Source organism: Alligator mississippiensis, chromosome 3 (assembly GCF_030867095.1).
Source record: "Alligator mississippiensis isolate rAllMis1 chromosome 3, rAllMis1, whole genome shotgun sequence".
NCBI lineage: Eukaryota > Metazoa > Chordata > Crocodylia > Alligatoridae > Alligator > Alligator mississippiensis.
Window position 1 is genome coordinate 215,467,724 of NC_081826.1, and position 21,202 is coordinate 215,488,925.

At 46.8% G+C, this 21,202-nt stretch overlaps 1 protein-coding gene across 5 annotated transcripts in view; it reads left to right on the forward strand.

Moving 5' to 3' along the window:
• Nucleotides 1–66: 66 nt before the first annotated feature.
• FBN2 (fibrillin 2) overlaps nucleotides 67–21,202 on the forward strand; it is a 307,967-nt gene continuing 286,831 nt past the window's right edge. For 2 of the 5 annotated variants that reach the window (XM_019478066.2, XM_059724893.1), the window contains exons 1-5: nucleotides 69–505; nucleotides 1,696–1,778; nucleotides 11,988–12,086; nucleotides 12,618–12,713; nucleotides 19,103–19,207. In XM_019478066.2, coding sequence (XP_019333611.2) covers nucleotides 321–505; nucleotides 1,696–1,778; nucleotides 11,988–12,086; nucleotides 12,618–12,713; nucleotides 19,103–19,207 — 568 coding nt within the window. In that variant the 5' untranslated portion in view covers nucleotides 69–320. Of the gene's footprint in view, nucleotides 506–589; nucleotides 613–1,695; nucleotides 1,779–11,987; nucleotides 12,087–12,617; nucleotides 12,714–19,102; nucleotides 19,208–21,202 lie in introns of those variants that run through there. The other 3 variants (XM_059724895.1, XM_019478067.2, XM_059724894.1) reach the window with 3 other exon arrangements.

The window sequence follows — 21,202 nt, forward strand, 5'->3', positions numbered from 1 at the left end:
TTCCTCCCTCCCTCCCTCCCTCCCAGCCCAGCCCTGCCCTTCCCTTCCCTTCCCTCCTCCTCCCGCGGCCGCCGCCGCCTGCCCCCCACGTGTCGGGCGGGAGCTGCTGCGCTCCGCAGTGCCAGGCAAGCGGCCGCGTTGCCTAAAACCCCGCGGGCGGCCCCTCGGCGCCCCTGCAGCCCGGCCCGGCGCGGAGCAGAGGGGCCGGCACCTGGAACAAAGCCGCGGCCCTCGGGGATGCGCGGCGGCGGCGGCTGCTGCTGAGTTCGGGAGACGCTGCTGCCGCGTCGCTTGTCCCCCCGGCTCCCGCAGCCGCCAGGATGGGTAGGCGGCGGCGGCTCTGCGTGCTGTGGCTCGCCTGCGTGGCGCTGTGGGCGCCGGGAGCCGCCGGCGGGCAGTCCAAGCCGCCGCGCGGAGCGGACGCGGAGCCCCGCGAGGAAGGCGCGGGCAGCCCCGCCACCGCCGCCCGCGTCCGCAGGAGAGGCCAGCAGGACGTGCTGCGCGGGTAGGGCCGCGCCGCGCCGCTCCCTCGGGCCCGGGCACGGGGGCAGCCTCAGGGGACAGGAAAGGGCAGCAAGAGCCTGGATGCCGAGACGCTAGATCCATGCCCAGGTCCTGAGGCTTGGGAATGATTCCTCCCCTCCCGCTTATGATTATTTTCTCTATGATCTTAATCTCCGCATTCCCTCGGGCGCAAGCCCGATAGTCAAGTCCCAAAGCTGGACTGAGCACAGCTCATCTTTATCGCTTCAGTCGATGAGTCTGTGCGGCTAAGTGTCCTCCTTCCCCCGACCTCCCCTCCTGGCGCTTCGGATGCTCCCCAAGCGCAGGCAGGCAGCCTCCCGGCTGTGCCGCCCCCCCCCCCCCCCCGGTCTCCTTCGTGTTGAGAAAAAGTGAAAAATGTACTGCAGTGGGGGCGAGGCGCAAAATGTTGCCCCGGTGTTGCTTCCGTGGGGGCAAGTCAGGATGTCGCTTCGGTCCCGGCAGCCTGGAAAGCTTTAGCTACTGCGCTGTGCCTCTTGGCTCGGGGCTTTGTGTTGCCTGCATGGATACCTGCTGGAGAGCTGTGCCTGGGCAATGGGGGGTTTTGTGCATGGTGTGCTTCACTTTTGGTTTGTCGTCCTGATCGACCCCTCAGGCAGGAGGCCCCTCTCCTCTGTCTCAGAACTTCTCACTTAACAAACTGTGTCAGGGTTAGGTCATTTTGGAGAGGCAAGCAGGCTGTTGGTTGATGTTGTGGAAAAAAAATGACTGTTCCTAGGCACCCGGGGGCCCAGTATGTCCTTGGTCCATCGGCACTTTGACTGAAAGCAGAAGCGATGCACCACCAAATGGATTTGCTTCATTGCTTTTCCTCGCTTCCTCCTTCCTCCCCCCTTCAAAAATTGAAAACCATGTTATGCAAAATGAGTTGGGTTCATTGAAGGAGTTGGTTTTATCAGTTTCTATTGGAAGAAAGTTTAGTTTGGTTTTGGAAGGCATATATATAGGTATTTGGTGTGTTTAGGGGTATGGATTTTGCTTTCTTTTTGGGGGGAGGTTGTTTTTTGTTTGTTTGGTTTTTTTTGGCAAATTAGCATTTGTATTATGTGACCAGTAGATTTATTATCTTTTTGAATATGTCAACCCATGGCTGTATGTTTATGGTGACCTGTGTTTTTTGCATATGCCTTTATTTGTGTGTCTGTGTGACAGGCCAAATGTGTGTGGCTCTAGATTCCACTCCTATTGTTGCCCTGGATGGAAAACGCTCCCTGGAGGAAATCAGTGTATTGTTCGTAAGTGTCTGACTTCCATTTTTGTTTTATTTATTTATTTATTTATTTTCAACCCCCCCCCCCCTTTGGGGGTTATAATAATGGACTGAAATTGTCTTCCCTGAAATTTCCTGCTTGTTCAGTTTAATAACATGGGATTCATCTTGAAATTAATTTGGCAAGTTGACACCTTAAAAAAAAAAAAAAAAGTATTGGCTCACAGTTCCCATAACAGCAAGATTGGCAAATCATTGTATTTTGTTTGGTACATTCATAAGAGACATGGATCCATTTAGCTAAAAAAAATCATAAATCAAGTGATTAGCAGTCAAAATGGAAAACATCCAAACGTGAAACAAGTGAAATCTGAAGTTTTCTAAGAACTTCTGTGGCAAACCTGGAATGGCAAAGCTACAATGTTGTGAGGAACTTCTGTAGTGTGTAGGGATGCTTATGCTCCTGCTTGTAATTTTTAGTTATGTTTTAATAGCTATAAAGTTATAAAGCCTATAGACTGATATTGCATTGGTCAGAAGGACTGTTAAGCTGACGGAGCTAGCTGTTGACATGGCTTGGCAAAAGAAAGCAAGTCTGAGTGCCCTAGTTAGGAAAAATTGTCTACCTAGAAAGGAAATATAAAATTAAACTAGTGTTTCTGTCTGCTGGATTATAATTAATTTCAGAGGCATACTTTTTTTCTCTCTTTGAACTGTAGCTTTAATGAGGCACTGTAGCCATTCTTCCCAGCCTTTAAGTGTCTTGTCTTTGGCATGTTTGTAAGGAAAACAGATAAACTTCACATTTCTAATACAGAAATACATTCTGTAGGTCTGCTGGGATATGCTTTGTAATGCTCTGTCTACCAAATCATAGATGTTCAGGCACAAAATGGGGAATGAGAGGAAAATGTAGGCTTTTTCAAGTCAGAGATGAAAGAGCCACTGCCTAATAACACAGTACTGTTAGCGCTTTTTAAAACTTTTTTGTTGATTGTATATCTAAATAGGTCTTGTTAACATTACCTTCAGCTGTGCCAGGTATGTTGACCCCTGGGTTGGCCTTAATGTTGTACAGAAAAGAATTCAGAACACAGAAGCCTATCCCTAGCGGTGGGTTAATGAGAATACTTGAGCACGTGCAACTCTGCATTTGCTATCTTTCGTACATTTGATTGTTGGCCCAAGGGACACTTAATGTAAAATTTATAAGCAGCATGGAGAGACTGATTTTTTTTTTTTTTCCCAAGGTATTATAGTACGTAAACATACACATAGGCATCTAATGGGATTAGATGTCACGTCCAAAGTAGAGGCACACCTGTGTTGAAATCAATGACGGTTACATAAAATCAATGACAGTTACATACCTTCATACTTTTTCAGAAATGTCAGTTTGCCTAATGCATCTTTAGGTGCCACAATACCTTTAAAAAATCTGGCATATAGGACATACTAAGGTCCTTATCCTGGGATTTTTTTCAAGCAGAAAACTCCCATTGACTTCATGTGACTTATCTACACAGAGAACTCTTATTCTTTTTAACTTAATAATAAATTCACTGATTAAATGGCACAAAATTGGGCCAATAGGACTGAGAGATTGGGTGGGCTGTTAATACCTGACACTGCTTTCAGTGAGTCATAGGTGGTGGAAGAGGGGAACATGTTTCTATAGTGACTGTAAATTGTTGTTACAAGTGGTCTCCCTTAAAACCCTGTATAACAGTTGTTCAGTTATGCCAGGTTTACATGAGAGAAGGATACCTATGCCAGCAACCCCTCTAGTGGAGATGAGTTGCTAGTAAAGCTCATTGCTTCAAATGAAGTAAATTATACTGGCAAAAGCACTTTCTTAATTGCATTTACAGTTGGGTATTCTGTGTGTATCAAAATGTGATAAAGACTTGCAGCCTAAATTGACATTCTTTAATCAACAAGCATTTCTAGTATAGATCTTGTCTTAGGAAATTGACCTGTTCTGTTTTGTTTTCCTCTCTCTGTGGACTGGAAAAAAAATCAACTTCTGACTTAAAAAAATCAACTTTGGGTAGTCTGTTTCCCAGGTGTTATAATTAACATGCATGGGGTGGGGTGGGGTGGGGTGGTGCCCCCCCTCCCTGCACCCCATAGAAGAGCTGTAGCTCCATCCTGTGTTCACCTTGCCCCGGTTGGGCAGTGCCTGCCCCAGCCCTGGCCCCACTCCCTCCTTTACTGCAGGGGGCGTAGATATGCCCCCCTACACCCCTTCCCTCCCTCCTTCCCTTCAACCGCAACGGACTTACCAGCTGCATGCAGCTCTCCACGCTGCCAGGTTGTGCTCCTCGCTGCCTGCATGCTGCGCTGCATAGGTAGCAAATTATCGGCCACATCAGGCCGATTTCTGATACACTCAATTTTCTTTATATCAGTGCTGATCCAATATCGGACCTATCTATTGGTACATTTCTAGAGAATAGTAAAGCATTAGGGCTAGGGACAGAAATTATACATAAACCGGTATAAGTGATTGAAAACCCATTCAAATTTTTAACACAGCAGAAGTTCAGTACACATAAACTGCTTCTTAAATAGCTGAAATCAGTTTAAGATAAACCTGGATAGATGAAGTATCAGGCTTAACTGATTTAGGTTTAATTGGTTTCTTGAACTTCTGTCTCAGGTGCCCTCCAGATTCAAGTTAACTCATAGTTCCCCAGCATCTCAGGATGCTTTGCATTGCCCACCTCCCTTGCAGGGTATGTGGGCTAGCGTTGGCTCAAGCTGTCTGCTGCAGTTGAGCAGAGAGGCGTACTCTAGGGCCCCCCAGCTTCTGGCCTGAGCCACTGCAGGCATGTGGCTACATTTCTAGAATAAAAAATAAATGTCTATTGACTTGCTTTTTAGCTCAATCTGCACAGTTTAGACTAACCTGCACAGATTGAATCGATTCAGCTTTGGGCTTTTTGGCTGTCTGTACTTAGCCTAAGAGTTTGTGTTTATGGAAACAACACAGAGTCCTTTGTTAGCACAGTTTTCATTTTGTTCTGGGTTTTGTCTTTGCACTTTCTGTGGCAAGTTTCTATCACAATATGAACAGGTTAGGGTCATTATCTTTCTGCATAGATACCTTAAAATAGGCCCTTAAGATTTAATTATCAAATTTACTTAAGTAGTTTGAATGATGAATCCTAATTCCTAGTGCTGCATAAGAAATAATTTACAGGTAACAGACAGAAGTTTGCAGTGTTCTTTTACTTTCTTTGAAGATTAGCTGAATTATTCATAGGCTAGTTTAACAATTTACATCCTTGAAATGTGTCAGTTATTAGTATAAATTGTGTTAAAATTATCACACGGCATTGCTACTTCTCTCTCAAAGTGTTCATCAGGTCAAAAATTGTAATCTAGTCCTTTTTTTAGAACTGTGGCAGGGCACTGGTTGTGCCTGCCACTTTAAGGTCCTGGAGCAGGCAGCTGCCAGGTGCCTGATGAGGGCAGCCATTTCGGGACCTGGGGCTGCCCATATAAACAGGGCATCTCGGCAGCTAGAGGCCAGGCAACATCACAGCTGGGCTGGAGGGCTGCTGATATCGTCTGGAGGTAAGGGAGGAGCTGTAAGGGATGGTTAAGAGGCTCCTGGTCCTGGGTATGACCTAAAACTGCACCCTGCCCAGAGTGGGTGGCCTGGTGGGGCTCTCAGTGGCGTGGGAGCCCCCAGGAAATGCCAGGCCAGTTACCACCTCGGTGAAAGGTGGGTCTGGGCGCCTTAACCCCTAGCCCCACAGCCAGGTGGGTTACCCCTTTCTTGGAGGGTCGGGAAGGTGGACCCCATGAAGAAGAGTAAGGGCCATTGACTCAGGGCCTGTCTGAACTTCCCCTGACTGGCCCATGCTGGGGCTAGGACCGGAAGGGTTGAAGGGCCAGGGGCCCACCGCGAGCAATACTTTCATAGACATTAGGGCTGGAAGGGACCTCGGAAGATCATCAAGTCCAGCCCTCTGCCCAAAGGGCAGGAAGTCAGCTGGGGTCATAGGATCCCAGCAAGATAAGCATCCAGTTTGCTCTTGAAGGTGTTCAATGTAGGCGCTTGAACCACCTCCAGTGGCAGGCTGTTCCAGACCTTGGGAGCTCGGACAGTAAAGAAATTCTTCCTTATGTCCAGCCTGAAACGGTCTTGTAGTAGTTTATGACCATTTGACCTAGTCGTCATCCCTTGGGGCACTCTGGTGAACAAACGTTCCCCCAGATACTGGTGGTCACCCCTGATAAACTTATAGGTGGCCATCAGATCACCCCTGAGCCTGTGCTTTTCCAGGCTAAAGAGCCCCAGGGCTCTCAGCCTGTCATCGTAGGGTCTGCTTCCCTGACCTCTGATCATGCGCGTGGCTCTTCTCTGGACTCTCTCAAGCTTCTCCACATCCTTTTTGAATTGTGGAGCCCAAAACTGGACGCAGTACTCCAGCTGCGGCCTCACTAAGGCCGAGTACAAGGGGAGAATGACGTCCCGGGATTTGCTTGAGAAGCATCTATGGATGCAAGCCAGCGTTTTGGTCGCTTTACTAGCCGCAGCATCGCACTGCAGGCTCATGTTCATCTTGTGGTCAATGATGACCCCCAAGTCTCTTTCTTCCTTAGTGCTAGCCAACATAGCGCTGCCGAGCCTATAAGGATGCTGCGGGTTTTTCTTCCCAAGGTGGAGAACCTTGCATTTATTGGCATTGAACACCATCAGATTCTCGTCTGCCCACTTGCTGAGCCTGTCCAGGGCAGCCTGGATCACCCGCCTGTCTTCTGGTGTGGATGCTTTGCCCCAAAGTTTGGTGTCATCGGCGAACTTGGCCAGTCCACTTCTGACTCCAGTGTCCACATCATTAATGAAGATGTTGAACAGTATGGGTCCAAGGACAGAGCCTTGGGGGACCCCACTGGTCACAGGACACCATGATGAGTGACTTCCATCAATTACTACCCTCTGGGTCCGACCCCGGAGCCAATTTTCCAGCCAGTGGAACGTGGAGGACCCAAGGCGACAATTGGCCAGTTTCTCCAAGAGGTGATTATGGGACACCAGATCGAAGGCTATTTTGAAGTCAAGATATATGACATCAATCTCTTCTCCCTTGTCCAGGTGATGGGTCACCTGGTCGTAGAAGGAAATGAGATTGGTCAAGCAAGACCTACCCGCAACAAACCCGTGCTGGCTATCCCTTAAGATGTTGGCGTCGGCCAGTCCATTAAGGATGGCCTATTTAATAAACTTTTCTAAGATCTTCCCCGGGATAGAAGTCAGGCTAATGGGCCTATACTTAGCTGGATCCACTTTCCTCCCTTTCTTGAAGATAGGCACCACATTGGCCTTCTTCCAGTCTTTGGGCACTACACCAGAGAGCCAAGAGTTTTCAAAGATCCGTGCTAGAGGCTGGGCTATGATGCTCGCCAGCTCCTTGAGTACCCTGGGGTGAAGATTGTCAGGGCCGGCTGACTTGAAGGTATCCAGCTTCTCAAGATGTTCCTTCACAAAGTCAGCATTAATGGAGGGCAGGGGATCACCCTCACCTGGACTTCCCTGTCCCGTAGCGGGCATGGGCGTCCCATGGGGCTGATGAAAGACCGACGCAAAGTACCTATTTAATAGGTTGGCTTTTTCCTGGGCGTCAGTTGTCAGTTGTCCCATCTGGTTCAGCAGGGGTCCAGTGTTGCCCCTGCTTTTCCTCAGGCTCCCCACATATCTGAAAAAGGACTTTTTATTGTCCTTGATGCTCAAAGCTAGTTGGAGTTCAGTTGTAGCCTTGGCTTTCCTGGTCTGCTCCCTACAGGACCGGACCAGTGCAGAATAATCCTCCTTGGAGGTGACTCCCATCCTCCATCCTTTTGTAGGCCTTTCTTTTTAGCCTCAGGAGGTCTGATAGATTCCTGGAGAGCAAGGGGGGCTGCTGTGCCCTCTTGCTGCCTTTCCTCCATGATGGAATAGACTTAGTTTGTGCATTGAGGATCGCTCCCTTGAGGAGCAACCACTCTTCTTGAACTCCCCTCTCCCTGTGCTCATGGTCACTTAGGGCCTCACTGACAAGCCTCCTGAGCTTGTCAAAGTCGGCTTTCCTGAAGTCAAGGACTTCCGTGTTGCTGACTGACTTGCCAGCTTTTCGGCGGATGGTGAAGGTGATCAGCTCGTGGTCGCTGTCACCCAGCTTCCCATCGATCACTAGGTCGCCGACTAGGTCATCCCCAGTAGCCAGCACCAGGTCGAGCAGCGCTTTGCCTCTCGTTGGCCCATAGACTTCTTGAGTCAGGTAGAGGTCATCCACGCATGAGAGGAAGCTTTGCGAGGGCCTGGGGTTCTGACTGGCCTGGAGGTGGGCCAGGGCTAGAAAGCCGAAAGTCCCAGTGAGGGGATCACACCTGAAGGGGAAGCAGCTCAGGGAGCTATGTTGCCTGGTATGACGGCGTAAGAGTATGCCTGATGAGAGGATTCTAGGTTGCGGTTCAATCAGTAGGAGTCTAGGACCCAGAGCAAGGGGCCGGTGATTATGAGAACATAGATGCCATCTGTGAGGCTTGGGCTGCGGTGTAGGGGAGGAATGGAGCTTCAGATAGTGCCCCCTGGCATCGGGGCAGGAAATGGGCAGCCTCCCGCATAATTAACATCTCTATTAATCAATTAACATCAAGGTGTGGCGGGCGAGAAGGCGGGCAGTTAGCCCAGAAACAGGTGGGCGGGCCTCGGGGAAAGTGGCCCCGAGAAGGTTTAGGTTTAGAAGGTTATTTGTGACAAATAAATCTAGTAATAGAGGAGATGTCCTTATCAGCAGGGATCTGGGTTTTCTGTTTGCAACAGAAAAGAACCCTGGATTTTTTCATTTTTAAGGGGGAAAACCCAGATTTTCTCCTTTTAAAGGAGAAAAATGTGGGTTAAAGTGGGTTTCTCCTTGCAGGCTAGCAGAGTTCTAGCCTGCAAGAAGCTGGGGGGAGCAGGAGGAAGGCAGTCTGTCAGAGGGTGCCATGTGAATGTGTGTATGTACACATGCACATGGCTGCCAGGCAGCCTGGAAAGCAGCTTCTGCAGGTAAGTCTGGGTAGGGGGAGGGCAACTGAGGCCCTTCTAGGGAGGAAAGGAGTTGGGCAGGGCTAGGGTTTGGGCTGGGGGTGCAGTCCAACCCAGGCAGTGCGTGTGGCTTAGTGCCTGGGACATGGGGCCTGGGCAGCTTGTCTGGGGAGGAGGGGCCTGGCTCCCTGCCACTACATGCACTCCCAAGGGGGCATGTGCCCCCCAAATTTGTGCATGGCATGGGTGTTGGCTGCCCACTATGGGCTTGGGGCTCCCTGCCCTGGTGCCCTTTTCCCAGGGCCTGTGTGGCCCAGTGAGCGGGACCCGATGTCGCAGGTTGGGGCTGGGCGGAGAAGCTTGGTGCCACTGCTACGAATCCCATGCTGCCAAGGCGAGGCATCCCCTGCCCACCTGGCAGCAGCAGGGGGCACAACCCCCACTGCCACCGCCGCTGCTGCCAGGTGAGCAGCGAGTGCCTCGCCATGGTGGCATTGTGCTTGTGGTAGCGACACTAGGCTTCTCTACCCATTCCAGCTTCACCCTGCCATGCCAGGTCCCACGTGCTGGGCTGCGGAGCCCCTGGAGGGAGGGCAACAGTACAAGGAGACCAAAGCCCGTAGTGGCCAGCCTGCATCCGCTCACCCCCATGGGCTCCACCCTGGCTGTGCTGCCTGTGGGGGAAGGGGAGCCAGGCTCTGCACTCTGCTCCAGCAGCCACTGCCTCCTATGGGCAGCATCTGGGGCTCAGGCGCGGGGGCTATGGGCCCGGGTCCCTAGCCCCATAGCCTTGGCAACTAGGGCCTCCCCCTCCTGCAGGGCTGGGTGGCGGGGCTGTGTGTGGGGAGTGAGTGGCACCAGCAGGGCTGGGGGGCTGTGGCTTGGGAGTGGGGGGAAATGGCAGGGGCTAGGCACTGGCCTGTAAGGGCTGCTCAGTGCCACAAAGAAGTGTGGGATGGGGGGGACAGCTGCAGCTGGACCTGCATCCTGGTGAGTGAAGGGGGCAGGGACAGCTCTGATTTTCTATTTTCCATGATAAAGCAATTCCAAAATATATAGGTATTTAGAATTTACTTTACTATAGTGATTGAGGCACTGGTAGGCTTCCAGATTTCTTTAAAATTGTAAATGTATCAATAAAACATTGTGTTCAACTGATATATATATATATAGTGGTGTTTCATTTTAATTGCAGATCTTGAGTTTTTAATTGGAGAACTTGCAGTTTTTATTAGAGAACTGGAGGTTTTAAATGGAGAAAATCAGGATCCCTGCTTATCAGATTCGTTGAGGCTTAGGTTTACCAAAGGGAAGGCATACTTCAGGTATAGCCTATTCTTAGATGAAATGGGCAGGTCCTTAATGTACCTCTGATGGGAAATGGGAAAAAGAAAAAGAAATTCATAGGCATCTTGAGGTGAGGATAGTCTTCTCTTTGCTGAGGGGTGTTGGACTTTTAATGGAGGCTTTCAAGGAGAACACAGAGGCACATAATATTGTTTACCTAATTTGTTCTTGGCCATGTTTGACATCAGTACAGAGTTTTTTGTTGTTTTTTTTTTGAGGGAGGAAGGACAATCCAAGATGGTAAATCTCCAGAAAACACATTTCTGTTTGTATAATGGAGCAGGAAGGCAAATAACTTCATGCTTGCTTTGCTAAAGAAGTTAGATAGCTTTTAATTTCATTAATACATTTTCTGAAGGCAGAATTCAAATACAAATTTTGAATTCAAATACAAAGTTCTGGGACATATACTCTTTCTTTTGGGGCTTTTTTGTTTAAGGGCTTGGAATGTGACTTTTGTCAACACACAGATTCCTTTGCATATGCTGTTCTGTTTCTCTCCTACTAATACACAATTTGTGGAGATGTTAGACTTTTAGGAAGGGTAGTTCACCCTGGATTCATAGGTGCAGGGTTGTCCACATGTAGACTCCGATTCTGTTTTGTCTCTTGTCTTCGTGGTGTTCATCCTTCATTGGGAGCTATGTGTAGTTCTTGTTGTACTGTTTTGAGGCTTAGATTCTATCCTTCATATTAAAAAACAAAAACTATTAATAAGAATTTAAAGGCCATGTCCAGATGACTGCAGCTGAGCCATATGTGGTGCCACAGACATGCCTGCAGTGCCACATAATGCATGTTCACCTGCTTTCCATGCTGCAAGGGAGAAGTGTGGGTTTTTTTGTGGGGGGGGGGGGGGAGGAGGAGGTTACACCTGGATATCCAGGGGTCAAAAACACCCATGGAGGGAAAAAAAAAGTGGAGCCTACCAGGACCCCAGATAAGGCTGCTGGGGCCAGCCCAGTGCTGGCCCCACCCTCTCCTACTCCACCTGGGTAACCTGCCATGTGCCAGAGTGTGCGTGGCACTGGGACAACTATTAGCAGCACAAGATGCACTGCCGCTAGTTGTCCCTAGAGAACCAAATGTCCATGCTCATCTGGACATGGCCCAAGAGATCTGTATCTGGCCCTTAACATTTTCATGGTTCTCTTAATACTGAGTGAAACATACCATCCTAATGACTGGGGCCCTACTGAATTCATGGTGGAAGTAGGCTGTGCAGTAGCTCCTTTAATCTTGCAGATTCCCCCACGTACCACTTCTGTTGCTAATTGGCAGAGGGGCCCTGGTGGCCCTGTTTCTTGCTGCTGATTGGCTGGGAGGCAAAAATGGTGCCAAATTTAAAACCGTGGATGAGAAATATTTTCAGTATCATTTCTGAAAAATATGAAGTAAAAAATACCCATCTAGTAATCTGCATTTTGCAAACACCTATCTGGGTGTTTTCTTTGTCAGACCATCTACAGCAAATAATTTTAATTTTGTTTCGTTGCTTATTTTGGAGACTGATATTCCTAATTAGGAAAAATCTTGTTTGATAAGGATGTTACTTGAAGAGTAATATTTTGGTTTTATTACTCTTGATAGTATTGTTTTAAATTTAATTTTAAAAAATGATTTGCTAAGAAGGCACTCCACTTCCACTAATTTTGAGAGTTATTTTGGCATGCATCTAATGTTGTTTAGCTCCATCAGTGAATAGAACTTATTTCTGTCTCACTTGAAGGCATGCATTATTTTCTGACTAATTTATCTTTAAAACAACAAAACATCTGAATATAGTTTATTAACAAAAAATGTTTTAGTAAACTTAAGATAAAAACACATTGTTAATCACTGTGTTAAATGCATTTTTTCCAGCAATTTGTAGAAATAGTTGTGGTGATGGCTTTTGTTCCCGTCCTAATATGTGCACTTGTTCCAGTGGACAAATATCACCTATCTGTGGATCAAAGTCAAGTAAGGACTTATAATATTTGCTCTTCTTTTAGTTTTGTCTTTAATTGTTCTTTTATAAATGATCACTTTTCTAAAATTAGAAATCTTTTAAACAAATACATTAGACAATATAATCATTACACCATACAGCTATATGATTTATACTTTAGAATATCTCTTTCTCTGTCAGCGTTCTACGTAAGCAATACTTGTATGCAATAAAAGAAAAATTAAATTCTGTAGGCAGACCTAGAATGCACGTGTATATGTATATATATCGTGTAATACAATTTTGTGAAGTTGAAATTTAGTTGCAAAATCCTATAGGATAATTGGTAGTTGTAAGTTGTGATATATGTTCTTAGAAAGATTGTTTTCCCTTGATATGTTTATAATGTCTTTTAGGATATTAGAAATATGTTTGCATCACTAGACAAGTATTTTCATTACTACATGTATTGGATACATACTATCTTTGCTTTTGAAGACTTTGCTTTTAGTTGCTGTTTGCAGTGTTCTTTAATGCATACATCCATTTCTGTCCCCTTATAGTACAACAGTGCAATATCAGGTGCATGAATGGTGGTACTTGTGCAGATGATCAGTGCCAGTGCCAGAAGGGCTATGTTGGAACGTACTGTGGGCAACGTAAGTAACTTCTCTATTTCATCCTTAGAAGGTTGAGTCCTACAACACTTATTTGTTCGAATTAGCTGTATGAATTTGCAGTGAGTAGGAGGGCAGATGAAACCAGGGCTATATGTATGGGTTACATAGGCAAAGACATAATGTATCCAAGGAAGGCAGTTTAAACATACTTCTATGTTGGCTTTTGGGGCTGCATTTACACTACAATGTAGTTTAATCTGTTTTCTTCACTGGGGTGAATTTTATCAATGAATTGTACATATATATTTTATTGATCCTGAAACCAAAATACATATTTACAATTTACTGATTTGGTTGAGTCCAGTGAATAGTTTTGGCTAGATAAAACTTGTCCATGACATGATGGTGTGATCTCTTTTATCCAAGGAATGATTAAACTACTCACCAAGGTTATGGAAGACTTGGGATCAGGTGTGGAATTCCAAGTCACATTTCCCAAGAGAGTGTTTGAACCATGTTACTATAGGATATCAGAAGGGAGAGGGAGGGATAGAGGAAAAAAGACCCTGTTCTGATTTTGTATAAATAACTATTTACTGGGTCAAGGGTTATAACCCAGGTGAATGTCCTAACCACCAAACTATATGTCTCTTCAGACATTCACCCAGACATGAGACCTCTATAGCACTCACCAGGGAAGTGCGAAACCAAATACAAGTTCATTCTCTGCTTGACTTATGATAGGAACTTGAACCAATCGAGTATCCTAGTTATTAAGTTGCAGGATATTCTTAGTTGAGTGTCTCCTAATCCTTCCTGTTGGAACTGTTCCACTTTGTGTAAAATACTTAAATAATTGATTGGCGGGGAAAGAAAGAACAGATCTGCAGCCTAGTGGTTAGGATGCTCACCCAACAGGAGAGAGACTCAGGTTGCAGTGCCTGTTCCATGGAATGTTTGTTTATTTTACATTAGGGTCAACAGTAGGGAATAAGAGCATTCCCCACTCCAGAATAGTTAACAGCTTGGTGGTTAGGGCACTTTCCTGGAAGATATCGATTCAAATTCCTATGTCTCCTAGATCCTACATAAGTGGTCTAGTCATTGAGCTGTTGGACAGAAGTGCGTGTGTGTGGGAGAGGGGACACCACCTTTTTCCCCATCAGTCTTGTGAAAATCTAGTGTTCAGCGTCCTTTGCTTTTCCTACATGTAGGAAACTGAAAAACAAATTATTCACGCAAATCTACATGACACCTCTCCCACAAACATACTGACAAACTATATAAATTTGGAGAATGATAAAAATGATTAAGGGTACAGAGATTGGTTTATGAAGAAAGATTAAAAGAATTAAATGTGATACATGTCCATCTGATATTAGCAGTTAACATAAATATGGCAAGGAGTAATCAAGATATGAATTGTTTAAAGTGAGCTAGTAATTGTTTTTTCTTTCCTGCAATTCATTTGTTTCTAAAAGAGACACTGTTGGAAAAACGTATCTAAGCCCTCTCTCTTGTTTGAGTCATTTTAGCCTGTGCTGAGCACCGAAGGGCAGTCTTGTGTGTACCATATGGGTATGTTTGTATGCATCCATGCTTCTGCCAGGGTGCACACTCTTGCACATACGCTTCCTATCTGCCTCTGCTCCTATATGCCAAACCCAGAGAAACAGTGGTGAAGCCACTGTGAGCAATCCTCTGGTGGCCATGTCACGCGTATCCAAGACCCAAGTCTTGAGAGATCATCGTGTGGTTGGTCTGAGAGCATGTGTCCCTGGCAGACTTGTGACTAGAAGTCCCTTTGTTAATAACTTCAGGAGCTTGGGACAAATTCTGTAGATTCTTTTTTGGGCCATGCTAAACAGTGATATTTAATTTGAGGAGGATTTGGTCTCAAGCTGTGATTCTATAATGCAGTGTTGTTCAAGGTTTTGGCTCTGTGGGCCAGATGAATGGCTTAAGACCAGTCCGTGGGCTGGATCTGGATATGTGCTTTCTCCATCCTGCCCTGTGTCCTGGGGGATCACATTCCTATCCAGTCTCATGTGCGGGGATCCAGTCCTGCGCCACCCTATGTTCCCAGTGTAGTGCCCAGGGCCAAATTCTGCAGGGCTCCCCATGGACCTGTGGGGAAACCCCACGTCTGGATGACATGGTACCAAGGGCTGGATCTAGCCCATGGACTTGGGGTTGAGTACCTCTGCTATAATGAGCTCTGGGATTGCACAGTGGAGGATCAAGTCTTTAATTAAGATTTAAAAAATTAGCTTCTAGATGGGATTGAAATTCGTCTGAATAGAAATAAGCATTTCTTTAATTAAAACATGATCATATCCTTAATCCATTGTTTTTGAGATATGGGAAAAAAAATTCTCCACAAAGTATTGTATGTAATTCAAGTACTACATGCAGTAACAGGCATACAGAAGTCTCTGAATTTTGTACGTCACTTGCACTCTGAATGAAAAGTAATTCAATTTTATAGGCCCTGATTAAGATATACAAGATTTATTGCATTTCTAGATAACAGTGCATTTTTATGTGTTTCTCCTTGTGATATAGTAAGCATGTCCACATTTTTTCTGGTTTAAAAGATTTAACATCTCTGGAGTTTTGAGATGTTTTGGCACCGAGTAGTCAAACATTCTATAACCCCATCCATAAGTAGCAGAGACCTAAGTTAGAAACCTTAAGACTCAAATCTGTCTGTGTTGTTGTTTTGGCAGGTTTTAAAGATAGTGGGACTATCTTCTCTCAGAGAACATGTACACATTTTTCTGTACAGTTTTGCAGAGCCCAGAGATAGCCGGCCTTAAATGAGGCAGAACAGATTAAGGGCAGTAATATGAATAGGCATTTTAGTAAGCAGGTGATCTGTCTCTTCATCTCTCATATTTTGCAAGCAAGTGTACAAGCACTTTTCAGAATTGATGGAATGCAAATGTATTTGCAGGGCAGCTGTTGCTTGATTCATATTTCTGTATGAAGATATTAAGCCTGGTTACCAGTGGCTACCTTCTAAGAGAAGGCACATGATGATGCTGCAGCCCTTCCTAAGGTGTTACATCAAGAAATAATAGCTTTAATTTCTTGTTGGGGTGACATAGGAAACACACTTGTGGAAACTGCTTGGAGATCAGATGCAATGGTGCATTCTCTTCAGGGCTGTAGCCATGTCCCTGTCTGGCCAGCACAAGGGTGGGCAAAATATGGCCTGGGGGCCAGATCTAGTCTGTGAGGCCATTCTTTCTGGCCTGCAGGGCCCCTAAAATTTTTTTGAAAATTTAAATTTATCTGTCCTTGGTTCCTGTCAGAAATGACAGGAACCAGGGACGCTAGGACCCAGGGGAATCCTCGGAGGGCTTCTGCAACAGCAGGGCTTGCCCAGCCCCACCCCCTCAGCCTGAAGCCCCAGGAGGGGCTTCTGGCCTGGGACTACATGGCTGCCCTGGCGTGGGAAGCTCAGGTAAGTGGTGGGGGGAAGGATGGGGAAGGAACTGGTGCTGAGCACAGGGGAAAGTGGCCCCCTGTCCTGAGCAGGCACAGGCAGCCCCAGGGGTGGCGAGGGGCTGCTTTTCCCCACGCTCAGCACTAGCTTGTAACCCAGCCCCGCTGCCAGCCTAGGTCCTGTGCCGGCTCCGGGTGCAGCCCCAATGGGTGAGCCATGGTGGCAGCAGCTGTGGCCCCCTGCTTGCTACACTGGGCAGCGTTTGCTGCTGCCCACCCAGAGCTCACACTGGTGAGGCTGCCACCGCCACCGCTGTGCTGCCCAGCATGTGGGGCTGCCTGTGCCTGCTCAGGACAGCCCCACGTAGGTCACAAGCAGCTGCAGTAGGGAGCACCAGCCATGGGGTGGGTGAGGGACCACTTTTCCCCATGCTCCAAACCATCTCCTTCCCTGCCGGGGAGCAGGGGGTTGGGGCTGTGTGCTGCCCCATGCCTGTACTGTGGGGCTGGGAGGGCACTGGCAGTGAGCGGGCGCAGGAGTGTGGGGCCTGCACTGGTGTCCAGGGCCAGCACCAGCAGAGCCCAGAGGTAGGGTGGCGGGGGTACAGGGTCCCTGTCAGCAGGGGCTCTATGGAGCCAGACCAGCTCCCCCCTCTCCCTGCTGGTGCAGCCCAGCCTGGCTCCACACACCCCTGCCAGCCTGCACCCTGCTCTGCACCCCACCAGTGCTGGCCCTGGGACATTGATCCCAAGACATTGGGACATTGGTCCCAAGATGGTGACCAGAGGGCAGCGTACCTGTCAAGAGGTGGGGATACCCCTGTGGCCCTCAACAGCTTGCCAGAACTGGGTACATGGCCCTCTGCCCGAAATAATTGCCCACCCCTGGGCTAGCAGTATCTAATTTTGAGGCTGAATTGAGGTCTTCTTGCCCCCCACCTCCTTCTTTTTTTTCTTAGAGTGAGTCCTATATCTTCTGTCACTTCAAACACATTTATTTCACTTTGGAGTATATTTTGTTTACAGTTTTCAGGAACAATTATTTCTATTTAAAAATACAGAAAAGTATATGAGATTTTGTAATTATTCCTGTTAGGGAGAATATTCACTTAATAACTTTCCTGAAGATGAATTCAAAGAGCCATGAGTTTTTTGGGGTTTTTTTGTAGGCAACAACCTACTTTATCAGAAGCTAGGAATGGACTAGCAGAAAGAAAAGATTTTATATAGAAGGGGATAGGATGCTGCTAAGCAAAGGAATTGGTAGATCGATTAGATTAGTTAAAATGAAGAAAGAGGTTAACACCTGGAGGACTAGCTAGGCTAGGTAATGGGGTAAGAAGTCATAATCCCTATTGAGAGAGATTAATACAGTTCAGTCTCTGAATAATTTCTTGTTCTGAAATGTTATATTCAAGACCCAGATGCCAGCTGTGCCCTCTTACTAACACAGACCATGGTGTCACTGGATCAAGCTATCACTTGCTTAAAGTGCTGCTCTGCTTTCTACTTTGGCCAGATGTGACAATTCCTACAAAAAGAATAAATGGACACGAATTAGACATTGATTTTAAAAAAAGCATGCAAAAGTCCAAAACCTATTTGGACATTCTATGACTGACCATTGAATGGTTTAAAAAAATAATTTTCTAATTAATAGAGATGCATCAATGCATTGATCCAATATTGGATTGGCACTGATATAAAGAAAATTAACTATATTGGAAATCGGCTTTTTTTGCCTGATGCAGCTGGTAAAGTGGCCGATACGTGCCCAGCTGCAGCATGCAAGAGGTCAGGAGTGCACCCTGGCAGCTTGGAGAGCTGCGTCCAGCTGTTAAGTCTGTGGTGAAAGGGGAGGGGGAACGGAAGGAATGTGGAGGGTAAGGAGGGCAGGTCGAGGCCCCTGCAGTGAGGGAGGGAGTGGCGCTGGGGTTGGGACAGGTGCTGCCCAGCCAGGGCAGGACAGAGCTGCAGCTTGTCCAGGGGACACGGGGTGGGGGGCAGTGAGGAGGTGGGGGGGAGGCATGGCCCCCGCCTCTGCACTCGCCTCAGGAGGGCTTAGGGAGCATGTGTCCCCGGATCTGTGCAGGGTGGTGTGGGGTGGCTGCCATTGCGGGCTGGGGCTGCACTGGGCTCTTCCTAGCAGGGGCTGGGCGGGGCTGGGCTGCACTCAGGGTGGGTCCCAGTGGCGCTGGGAAGGGGTTATGGGGGGAGGGGCTGCAGCCACCCCACAATTTGCTGTAGCCCCCCCAACACCACTCCCAGCACCACTGCTGTCTGCCCCTAGTGCAGCCCAGCTCAGCCCTCTCTGGGAAGAGCCTGGCGAAGCCCCTGGCCCCAGCCCACAGTGGCAGCCTGCCCTGCCCTCCGTGTATATCTAGGGCCCCCCCCCCCCATGCCTCCCAAGGTGCACGCAGTGGCAAAAACCATCCCTTCCCCTGCATCCCTTGGATGAGCGCCTGCCCCAGCTCCTGCCCCACTCCCTCTCTCACCATAGGGGCCTTGATCTGCCCCCCTCTCCCCATGCCCCTTCCCTTCCCCCTCCCCTTCCACAACAGACTACCCAGCTGGACACTGCTCTTCAAGCTGCTGAGCTGCATATCAGAAATCAGATAGGTATTGGCCAATATGCCTCCCTAAAAAGTGACTATCAGTATCTGCCCAAAAAATCTCCATCGGTGCACCCCTACTGATTAAGTTACCATTCAAGACTTGCAATTAAAACCATACTAAACTTTGTATAGCAGATGGTTTTTGAGTTATGAAGGAACAAAAAATACCCCTTTTCTTGAAGGTGTGTACAGACAGTTTCAGGCTAAAAACATTTCTAAGCATTTTTGCTAAAATATTGTTTTTAAAAACTAGATCTAGTTACTTTGACTCCACCATGATGCTGATGAAAGATTAGTATTTATACTTGATTTGAAACATTACAAAATTTGCTAATTTCAAACTTTTTTTTTTTTTAAATACAGCTGTCTGTGAAAATGGTTGCCAGAATGGAGGACGATGTATTGGACCCAACCGTTGTGCATGTGTGTATGGATTTACTGGCCCTCAGTGCGAAAGAGGTAAGAAAAGTAAGTTTGGAGAGAATGGAATGAAAAATGTATACCTACTACATACAGTACTTTTTATAGTATGTAGTCACATTATTTTTCATAAAATGAAATGTATGGAGCTGTTTTGTGCTGATGTGAGAGTGCCATCAGTAAATTTTAAAAAAGGGGGAAGAAACAGATTAATTAGTATGGCTTGGGTCCCAATTAGGAAAAATGCCTTAAGCATTTAGTTAACCTTAAGTATGTGTTTAATTTTTGTGGGGATTTGGGATCTAAATTCATAACTTTATTATTTTTATATAATTACTGGAGAAACTATGTTTAGTATAGGGATAACATTATACATTTGGCAGAAATTCTGATCTCAATAAAGTTGAACGTATTTCATGACAAACACAAGCAATATGTTTTTAGGTGAATACTGAGCTGTTATCTCCACAGAGAAGGAATATATCCATAGTTTTTGAATAAATAGTCTTAGCAGTGTATCATCCTCTCAAAAGAGGCTAACATGTAATAACAATTAGGAGGATTCTTTCCATGTCTAAATAGTGAGAGATTCAAATGACCAGTAATGCAGAACTAGACAGTATCAGGTATCTTTGTAAAATATTTTTAATTTGTGTGAAGCAAACAAAATCGAGCACTGAATAGACATTAAAATACTTTATTTCTAATTAGAAGATATATAGAAAGGTGTCCGCGAATACTAGATTTGTATCTCCTTTGGCATAAATGTTAGGCCTGTGTGAATAGGCAAGTATTTGATTCTGGGTTCGGCTAATTCGGAGGACAGTGATTTGATTCAGATTGCTATTGCAAATCTATTTGACCAAATCGGCTTTGAAAGATTTGGTGCTGATTTGACCATTAACTATAATGGTGAATCAATGAAATACCTATAACTTTGTCATTTTTTGGCAGATTTGGGTGAAAACAGCAGGGATAGTAGCCCCTTCTGAGGGCGTGAGGCGTGCGAAGTTTCAAGGAGATTTGAGGTGCAGTTTCCCAAAAACCCCTGCTCCTAACTGCTGCCAAACAAAACTCATGACATATGTGACTTTGTATGTATGTTAAGGTACAACGGGGTGAGAACTGCAGGCATGATAGCCCTGTTCTCACCCTCACAACTCCACTGCAACCAGTAAGCCTCAGGCCTATTAAAGATCTTACAAGTCTGGGCATTCCCCAGCCAAGACTGTGTGGTGGCTGGAGGTTATCAGGTGCCTTCTGCTGCTACCCGCCTTTCACTAGGGAGGTTCGTGGTCCTGGCATTTCCTGGGGCTGCGTGCCACTGGAAGTCCCACCAGGCTTCCCTTTCCTGACAGGGTTCAGTTTTCGGTCATGCCCAGGATAATGTGGGGCCTCCTCCCCATATAACCCCAGACCCTTATACCTCCAAGTTCTTCCTGCCATAGGAGCTCAGCAGGGAGATGTTCTTCCCCTGCTGGCTGGTGAGAAACTAAACTACCGCCTTCAGCTCTGAGAGTGGGGCGTTAGATGGCTGCTGTGTCTTGCCACATACATCACCACTCGTGCAGGCATGAGGGAGGCCTGCCAGGTTTCAGGCAGAGTAGTGCAGGAGTTTCTGTGAAACTGTACCTCAACCTGCTGAAAGCAAAACTCGTGTTACTTGTGTGTGTTAAGGAGTATAGGTTGTAGCCATGTTGGTCTAAGTACCTAGCCCAGACAAGGTTCTTAGGCATTCTGATATCTTTTATTAGACCAACTGAATAGTTGGAAAAATTCTTCTTTGCAAGCTTTGGGTTTAAAAACCCTTCAGGCTGAGGAAGCATCTAGTTGGGGCTGTGTGTGTGTGTGTGTGTGTGTGTGTGTGTGTCTATTCTTCCTGGATGGAAGGAATAGTAAAGAAGCCAGAGGCTGGCATGCAATGCAGACAAGAAAGCCAGTCAGTGGAAATGGAAGTGTCAGTGGTTGAGAAACAGGCTGGAATTTGGGGGAAGGGGGAGGTAGCAGGTAAAAGTGGACAGGTATCTGCTGCTACCTGGGGAG